Below are 9,371 nucleotides of genomic sequence, written 5' to 3'. Positions count from 1 at the left end.
AATGACGACAGGGCCCGTTGTCTCACATTTCCGTTCAGATGACGCTGAAGGAGGGGAGGGCTAGTTGTATGAAATTGACCAATCACAAAGTTTCAGAACAAGCTGGTTAGCCAATCAAATCGGTTTCATTCACAGCGCTGGTGCTGTTCATTTCCCCCCCCGAGTTTGGCTTTCAGGCAGCAATTTCTCACCTGCTACTCACCGACTGTCGCCCTTTGGTAACTAAACCTACTCTAAACTATTTTTGTAGGTATTTGGTTAAGTAATATTAATGTAAATGACGATGTTTTGGTCTTTGGTATCGTTTGATGTGTATAAATTGTGGCAAAGATAAAGCCTGCCCTTGTTAGCTAGAAACTGCGCTACACGAGAGAATAGCTCAAAGCCAACAGTGGGTTTGCCTGAGATTTGTTTAGCAGTTATCAGACAGCTGTGTTGTGACAGGCCTACTACCTGAAGTGACCAACAAAACGACGGGGGATTGGATTGTAAGAAACAAATCTTCAGTCAGTGCCTATATTCGTTTTTCAAACTTAATTTCTTAGATGGGTGTTCTTAATATTCCCTGTTTATGGGCTATTTTTCTTGTTCAACAAGTCTGCAAATTTACACGGTGTTGACCGTAAACTTCTCAAACCAGAAACACGCTAACAATGATAGCAACGCGACATTGAGTAACGCAATATTGGAGCTAATTGCGTAAACCTTCGTTAAAATCATGAATATTACAAAGATTTGAGCGCACGTACATAAACATTGTGTTTGAGTAATCTCGTCGTGCCTATGTGACATGGTGTGCTATCCTGTTCATTCGGGGTTTGTTGTTTTTGTGCTCAGAAATCTCTGGAGTCAGGTCTGGCACGTCTGAATAGGTTCTGGTCCACAAAGGTTGATGCAGCAGAAACAACTGGACTGACAGACTGTGCTGCCTGCAGGATTTTCTGTAATATATTAGTCAATACAAGCAAGTTTGGTTATCATTGATGGTTACTTTAACACATGCTGGTTTGTATTTTACGCCACACCGGGCGACGCAAATTGTATGCAATGAAGGCAGTAGTCACTGAATAGACATTGGAGTATTAACTTAAACCCATAACTGATATTGAAGTAAGGTTTAACTGTAACCTGTTTTCCTCTACCAAGCAGATCAGCAGGCCTGTAATGCATTGAAGAAACAATGGAGACCACTGGCAGTGCCACTGAGGGCGACCCTCTGAAGAGGGGCGAGGACGGGGCAGAATCAGGCACTGCAACGTTACCTACAGAGCTGAAGAAGAAGAGTTGTAAAGAAGCCTGGGGTTTGTCCAAACTGACCCACTGGAGAACCGGAGTCTTCTTCTTCTCCCTGTTCCTCTGCCTCACAGTAGTGTTCGCCTTCTCCTTCATCATCCCCTGTCCCGTCAGACCGCAGTATCTCCTCAGCTGGAACAGGACATTCTCTGAAGCAGGTTTGTACAGTTGTGTGGGTTTTTTTTCCACTGCTTGATAGTGTTTTGAGTGTGGGACTGACTACTCTCCTTCAACCCCACAGCAACCTATGATTTCATCGCTATTGAAGACGCCAGCAAGGACAAAGTGATGGATGTTCTGTTTGTCATAAAAAACACAGACGGCAGTCAGAACAATACATGTGCTGATGCAGGTATAAAGCTATGATGAAACAAGATCTTAGACTGATTTCAGTATTTGAATATTGCTGTGTAATTCAGACACTTTGTCTTTTAGGTCTGCCCTCGCCGTGTGTGTTTCTGTTGGCAGTGGACGGGACAGATGGAGAGAGTCTGTGGGAGTGTCCGCTGGAACCTGAGTACCACTGGGCCCAGTGTGGTCTGGACAGAGGAAAAAGCAGAACCTGGGATTGTCTGCTGTCTCACTCGGACAAACTCACAGCTGTTGACAAATTCACTGGTAAGCGACTTTTAACTCTGTCTATGCATCATGTTACTGACAAGTTTCACAGTGTTTAACAAAACTGCAGTGTCAGCATCAAAACTTAATTCAAACATAGTAATAAGACAGAGATTCAACAGCACACACATTGCCAATGAGGTTCTGCAAGTCTAAGTGTTTTCTTTTAAACTGTGTCTACGGAGGAAATTCTCCCAGGTATTGATTGGCATGTGTAGCAGCCAATATCACTGAAATTGAGAAAATTGACACACAGCGACCACCTCTAACTGCTAGCTGACTTACGAGTAGGAACATAAAATCAAGATGGTGTGTGTCATATAAAGCAAAGGTAGTGTACATTTCATTTACAAACCCTAAGATATCATTATCAATAGCTACAAAATGACTTTTATGTCATTGTTGGGACAGAACCTGGCCTTCAGGTGACAATCGGCACAAGACACATGTACATCAAATTACTGCAACATATTTTTGATTCCATAATAACCTTTTAGAATTTCTTTTAAAAAATGTTTAAAACAGGCTAAAAATGATCCAGATGATTTGATTTTTAAAATAGTACATGTTGTAACAAAGTTGTAAACACAGCTTCTGATGAACACTGAGATGAAGTAAAAAAAAAAATAAAAAAAAAAGTTTTAGGGATCTTTTCTTTCAATACAGTATATTCATAGTCAAGCATAAACTTTTATTCACATCCATCAGAGCTGTAGTGATTGATAAATCACTAAAAATCTGATAAACTTATTTTGTGTGTGTGTGCGTGTGTACAGGTGAAGTCAGGTGGCAGCAGCCTCAGCCTCCTGGTCTGCACTGTACTGTTCCTGTTCTGAGTGTCCCAGATCTGGATGGGGACCAAGTAAGCGATGTAGCTCTGGTGGCCCCTGACAGCACACAGGTAAACATTCTTAGATTTATTTTGCCGTGTTGCATCTCAGGGTGCAACCGACGTCCTTTACTGGGTTTTTAGTTTAGTTTTGACTTTTTTTGATAATGACCTACTGCATCAGAGACTCATTATCCAACAACGAAGCTTTGTCAGCATAATCATCTGTTCATGCTGCACCAAATAGAATTCAGCCAATCTTAATGTCATACCTGCAGACTCAGCTGGTGTTCCTCTCAGGGAAGACAGGTGCACAGATTGGTTCCACGGTGTCACTTGACTCCTCAGAGACAGCTAATCATCTTCTCCATTGCACATCAGGAGGTTCTCACTATGTGCTAGTACAAAAAGGTTTGTATTCAGCTCTTTTTTTTTTTAATGTTGCTGAAAGCCACATGGGATTTGACTCGACTCTTCTCAGAGTGTGACATACAGTATTCTTCTCAGGGAATGTGTATATGTCAAAAATTGTGACAATTAAAAAGGGAGCAGTATCTGGATCTTTGATACATGTTGTAGATCCTGCCATGCAGCTTTGTATTAAGTTTAAAAAGTGGAATAAAATGCATTTAGAAAGTGCTACTTTTATTCATCATTAGAGTGTTAGACTGTGTCTAAACACTTGAAACAGCACATTTTCATCATTATAATGTTGAATAGAAAATGTGTTTTTGAAATAGAAAACCGCTGTTTCATTGTCTTGAATGTATCATTCCCCTGATGGCTGTAGTGAGTAATGTTGTGCTGATTCATTCACAGACACTGGTGTGTACGGGCTGGCTCTGTGGAGGATTGCTGCTCAGGCTGAAGCGGGGATGGAGGCGGGCCTGAAGAAGGACAAGCACTGGGAAGAAAACTCCAGTGCAACCACTGGCTTTGTACCCGTCTACGAGTAAGTAATATCACCCCGTTGATTATCATCTCAGTGTCATCGCTGATGTCATCGTGAGCCTTTTGCCCAATCTAGATTTTTTACTTCATAGGTCTGATTCTGTGAAACAAGTGCTCAGAGTTGGAGAAACAGGCAATCCACCCAACCTCCTGATTGTGACCGGGAAGGACGTGGCTTTAATCAATGGAAAGAACTTGAAGTTATTGTGGAGATTTAATACGAGCTCAGTCCTCAGGTAAAACTTCTGATTCATTTCTCTTATGTTGATCTTTTATTAAGGGAAGAATTTAATTAAGTTCTTAACAAAGATCCAATCTAGCAACTATTTTAAGTCATTTATTCAACATTTTCAACAGTTTTTTAGACAAAGGAGTAAAAGGATTGTGAATACCTGCCTGTCTTAATCTATTTAAACAAAACAAGCAATCTGTACATTTCATCTGGAAACATTTTAAGACCTAAGAAATTTCTGAATTGGGTTCATTTTCTGTTAGTTCATCTTTTCTTGAGAATATTTTATGTTAAAATATAATGGAAGTGTACATATCTCTTATTAACTTTAATACCAGGAAAAACCTTAACTGTTCAGAAATTGCCAACTCGCTAAAACAAAACATAAAAGTTGAACAAAAAAGGTTTTATTCCTTCATCACCCTCAAAACATAGGGCTGCTTCTCCTAATGTTTTTCAATGTCACCTGAGAGATCATTTTTTCAATGTCAGAAAAGAGTCATAGTTGCAATCAATATGGGTGATTAAAGTAGTTTTGCGACTTTAGACTAAATATTTCTCATTAATATTGAATGTTTGTTGTCGTTCATACAGTGAGCCTTCCTTCGGTCACTATAACAAAGACAATGTGCTTGATGTTGTGCTAGAGGAGGATGTCGGAAACAGCACAAAGAGGGTGAGAGACCGGTGTGATGCTTCAAAGTCTCTCATATGTTGAATATTTGAATCACACATTCACCATACCACCATGTGTCTCTTATGTAGGTACTAATACTTGATGGAAAGTCTGGTGGTGTGCTGTGGGAGGTCAACCTCCTGGCCAGTCCTAACTCACCAAGACCCGCCTCCATTCACACCGCCAACTCCTTCTCCATCTTTGTGTTTTGGGGCCAGTTTCCTCCAGAGCCAAACTCAACTGTGAGAACACTTCTGTGTTTGAGCTACATGTTAGCAGACTTCTTTAAAAAAAAAATAATCTAATCAGGTTAAACTGTTTGCTTCCAGGTACCAGTCTGTAGTGAGCGATGCTCTTACATGCTCCACCCTCTTTATTCCAAAGTCCTCCTCGAGTCCAACAGTTCAATGGACCACTTCATAACATTTAAAGGTACTTCTGCGCTTAAATTCCCTTTACTTGTATTATTGAGCAACAAAATGTCAAGGTCCAGCTCTGTTTTTTTCTTCTTTTAATCCGTGTCTGTGTTTTAATCTCAGCCACCCTGTTGGAGCGTGGACGCCACGCTGCCTACATCCTCCTGACGGGTCCTGGGACGGAGGGCGCTGAAGGCACCGTGGTTCTCAGCAAGCGGAAGCTGAAGCAGGACGTCCCCATCAGCACAGTGCACCGGATTGGCACTGGTGGAAGCAAAGAGACCAACAATGACATCAAAGAAGCCTTCAACCGTCTGCGCTTCAGCGAGTGGTGAAACTGTGACCTGTCCAGTGTGTTCACAGTGTTAGGATTCTTTTGGTACAGCTGGCTATGATGTGGCCTAATTTAACACCAAAAACCAAAGTAGCTATGGCTTACAGACTGCTGGAAACCTCCCAAAAAAAGTGTGTTCTTGATTTGACAGGGTTCTTCCTTTAATTTTTTATAGACTGCGTTCATGCTATCATGAGTTTGATCTTGCCTTGTGTCAAAAATGCTCCGCTTCCCTGACGATGACTTAGCACAGGTCGCTATTCTCCTGCTGATGAATCCATAAAGACAATCCTCCTTGCTGTATTGTTTCCAACACTGTCAGTTCATTGATATAATGCTCCTTTTTATTGCACAGGCTGGATAATAATTTGGATCTATGCAAATTGATGCCACACTTGATTTAAAAGGTAGCACGTGCTTACTGCCGCTGGTGGATGTTTCTATGTGTTTTAAAACTGAGTTGCCTTAAGAAACAGTCACACAATATAAGGGCTTCTTTTATTTTGGTATCTTTTTCTGATCCGTACACTAAAACAGACGAGGTGTACGAAGCACTTTTTGTTACATACTCTGTTTTACAGTGATGCCAAGACTCCTTTTTTTTTTTTTTTTTAACTGCATACTGTTAATAATCAAGAGATGTGTTTCTTACTTTCTCAATCCGAGATGCTGTAACTAGTGATGCTGTTTGATGCACACTGTGTTCACTTTGTTCACTTTGTCAATGGTTCTGCAGAATAGTGATATTTGTACTGCTGTGGGTTTACACTCTGCTTTTATTAAGCTCTTTTATTTTATCAGTTATTTTTTTATCAGTTAAATAACTGAAAATGATTTGGGGTTTTTTGGTGTACATTAATATATTGAACTTTTGTTTGAGCTGGCTTTTCTTTCTGACTTTATATGTTTTGATTTGGAGAAATATTAAACCGTTTTAAAGTAACAGTTTTGTTTTCTAAGATGTTTCTTTATTTGGGTAAACAGAGAAGAACATACAAGGCACCCTTCTCATTGTCACATACATACTGATTAAAATATCTAATATATTTCAATCACTGAGCACAAAAAAAAAGAAAATTACAATATTCCTACAAATGTCATGTCATCATACATAAAGAAACTGTTACAAATAAACCCTTACATTCAGAAGATAAACTCCAGTTCTGTCCTAATCAATGCTGTGAAATCTGCCCTCTTGTGTTTCAATGTGGACATGAAGCATTGAACATAGAGCAGCAGGCAGAGCCTCCTGTCAGTCACACTGTCCATGCATATCATGCAGTCAGTCACGTCTCACACGGAGAAGTTTCCACTTTACTACTGACAGAATTGGAGCGAGTCGTACATTAACCTGCTGACGGCCTCCTGACTTTCTCAACCCATGTTGGATCATGAAGGGAAAACTGAAACCATTAGTATTATTAGCAGTACCCAGCAGGGAGAGGTGTAGGATGAGACTTTTTGGGGGAGGAAAGGCGGACACAGGGATGATGAAGATACTAGGTCATTTTTCCTTCATCCCATTAATTTAAAAAAACAAATTCAGCTCATTTCCTGATAGGCTGCGGTATAGTTGGTCAATTCTCCCGAAGTCTTACTTACCACACTTGATGTTTATTAATGCAGCGTCCTCACATGACCGATTCCTAGAAAGAGTTCCTCCTGTGTTGGACAGACCGAGCTCTGCCAGCCTCCCTTTAGATTTGACTTAACTCCAATGATAACACTGATCCCTTCCCATTTAACATAATATCTGATGACTAAAGTAATTTGTGTCATCATCTGTGAATGATTAACCATCATCCTAAAAGGTAGAATACTTCCGCCTCCAGAGAAAAAGTAGAGCGCTGTAGGCTATTAAACATGTAGTCTAATAAACATAAAACAGCTCTAATACTGTGTCTCTTCACTTCATCCCAGCACACATCTGTGTAGGTATTCTGAGCCCCGAGACAGTGTGTGTGTGTGTGTGTGTGTGTGTGTGTGTGTCATTTCAATGTGACCTGAGTCCGCCATACCTTTATGATAAGTCTGCACGGTTCACAGTCCTTATCACTTTCACTGTCAGAGCTCGAGTCAGTAACCGCAACAGAGGTAACGTCTAAACTCTTATATTACTGTTTTTATATTTGTTACATGAAAAAAGATAACTTGTATTAATTGTGTTAGATTTATAGAGTCTAACGAGTTTTATTTTAATTTTTACGTTGTTAGCCTTTATTCTGTTTTCGGTCAGAAGAGAAACCCTGTAGCCATGCACCTGTTTGTAAAAAGAGAAACAGAAAGTGAGTTATGTTTTTGTGAGGAAACAGCCTACGTTTAAGTTCTTGGTGTAAAAGGATATCGATCAGTCGTCTGCCATTATTGTCTTCTGTTATTTTCCTCTTTGATTGTCGAATTTTTGCAGCAATGTTGTTTTTATTAGTCGCATGTTTGGTTTCCGATAACTCATGTCTCAGTATTTGCTGCTTGTGCCGAAAGCTCTACATTTCTAGAAGAATCCTCTCCGTGACGCATGCAGAACCCATCTCCCCAAATTAGTGGCGTGCAGGATCCGCTGTGCATCACATCGCATTGAACATGAAGTCAATGCGAACATAATACAGGTGATCCGCACACACCTGTGCGACACTGACGGACATGGACTGTTTGGCATAACGGGATCGTTTTACTTGGAGACAGAATAACTCCTTTTTCTTTTACGTCCCCTGCTGTATCCATTGATGATTTTCTCTCAACACAGGTGAAAATGGCTGAGGACATTCAAACCAAACTGAAGAATTATCGCACTGCTCCCTTTGACGCCAGATTCCCCAACCAGAACCAGACCAGGAACTGCTGGTCCAATTACCTGGGTAAGACTATGTCAAGGTCAAAACAGTTAGTCTGGGGTCCAGACATGTGTCTATGAAACAGTATTTGTAGAAACAAATGTGTGTTTGTATGAAACAGTATTTATAGAAACTAATGTGTGTATGTATAACTATGAAACAGTATTTATAGAAATAATAAATGTTTGAGGGCTTACACATGTTGATCCCCCCCCAGCTGGAGACTTGTTGAAATGGCTCCTTTAAACCTGAATCAAGGCCATGAGGCTTTTCAAGTATTCATTGTTGTTGTTATTGTTTCTCTATTGACAGACTATCACAGATGCCAGAAAGCTCTGGACGCTAAAGGAGTTGACACGGCCCCTTGTGACTGGTACAAACGGGTCTACAAGTCACTCTGCCCCATGTCCTGGGTAAAAAAAACAACTTTACATCTTATTGTTTTTATCTTTAATTTCAGAATCAACTGGATTAAAAATAAAACACAGAAGTTTCAAGGAAACGGTTGAGTCTACATTATACCGTCTCCTTATGTGGGCTGAGTTTTGTTAAGCAGGGGTCAACATCTTTCACATCCCTTGCATTCCTGTGACTCTCTGCTCTTTCCTGAGAATCAAAACAAAATGAAGAGCTCAAGGCCAAATTTAGAGATTCCTTCTAAATAACTCTCAGCCCTACATAAAAATGTCATATGAGCTAAGTTTACATCTGAAACTCTGCCCCTTTAGGTCCAGAAATGGGACGACCAGAGAGAAGAGGGGACCTTCCCTGGGAAAATCTAAGACTGCATGGATGTAATCTTTTCCACTAAATGTAGAAATGCGGTGGTAGATGATATAGCTCCATCACTACCTTTCAACTACAGATGCTCTGCTATCTGAATGTTCATTCCTTAAATATATACTGTAAAATGTACAGCAGAGCCTGAAATAAAGTATCTCAGGAGATGTTTAAGTAACTGAATTGTCCTGTACGTTTTTTTTTTTTTATCTCGTTGAAAAAAGAACGACAGATGTAAAAAAAGAACAACAAATGAAAAAAAGAACTACAGATGTAAAAAAGAACAAATGAAAAAAAGAACTACAGATGTAAAAAAAGAACTACAAATGAAAAAAAGAACTACAGATGTTAAAAAAGAACTACAGATGTAAAAAAAGAACTACAAATGAAAAAAGAACTACAGATGTAAAA

At 39.9% G+C, this 9,371-nt stretch overlaps 2 protein-coding genes across 13 annotated transcripts; both read left to right on the top strand.

Moving 5' to 3' along the window:
- The first annotated feature begins 87 nt into the window (after positions 1–87).
- Positions 88–6,292, top strand: fam234a (family with sequence similarity 234 member A). 11 transcript variants are annotated; one of them, XM_065949535.1, is made up of 13 exons: positions 92–218; positions 838–943; positions 1,150–1,451; positions 1,535–1,645; positions 1,729–1,911; positions 2,688–2,812; positions 3,019–3,151; positions 3,560–3,692; positions 3,784–3,927; positions 4,518–4,599; positions 4,689–4,841; positions 4,929–5,031; positions 5,139–6,292. In XM_065949535.1, the coding sequence occupies exons 3-13, from the start codon at positions 1,181–1,183 to the stop codon at positions 5,348–5,350; spliced, it is 1,650 nt and encodes a 549-aa protein (XP_065805607.1). In that variant the 5' UTR covers positions 92–218; positions 838–943; positions 1,150–1,180; the 3' UTR covers positions 5,351–6,292. The 11 variants fall into 11 exon arrangements, with proteins under 11 accessions (XP_065805606.1, XP_065805607.1, XP_065805609.1 ...); XM_065949537.1 differs by having other exon boundaries at positions 1,147–1,451; XM_065949538.1 differs by having other exon boundaries at positions 838–964.
- A 999-nt stretch (positions 6,293–7,291) lies between these two features.
- On the top strand, positions 7,292–9,138 carry cox6b1 (cytochrome c oxidase subunit 6B1). 2 transcript variants are annotated; one of them, XM_020637624.2, is made up of 4 exons: positions 7,292–7,443; positions 8,093–8,204; positions 8,493–8,593; positions 8,909–9,138. In XM_020637624.2, the coding sequence occupies exons 1-4, from the start codon at positions 7,372–7,374 to the stop codon at positions 8,960–8,962; spliced, it is 339 nt and encodes a 112-aa protein (XP_020493280.1). In that variant the 5' UTR covers positions 7,292–7,371; the 3' UTR covers positions 8,963–9,138. The 2 variants fall into 2 exon arrangements, with proteins under 2 accessions (XP_020493280.1, XP_029133841.1); XM_029278008.2 differs by lacking the exon at positions 7,292–7,443 and adding an exon at positions 7,552–7,955.
- The last annotated feature ends 233 nt before the right edge of the window (positions 9,139–9,371 follow it).

Source organism: Labrus bergylta, chromosome 21, assembly GCF_963930695.1.
Source record: "Labrus bergylta chromosome 21, fLabBer1.1, whole genome shotgun sequence".
In the NCBI taxonomy this organism is placed as follows: Eukaryota; Metazoa; Chordata; class Actinopteri; order Labriformes; family Labridae; genus Labrus; species Labrus bergylta.
Note: the sequence above shows the minus strand (reverse complement) of the source record. Positions and strands in the feature narration are given on the sequence as shown.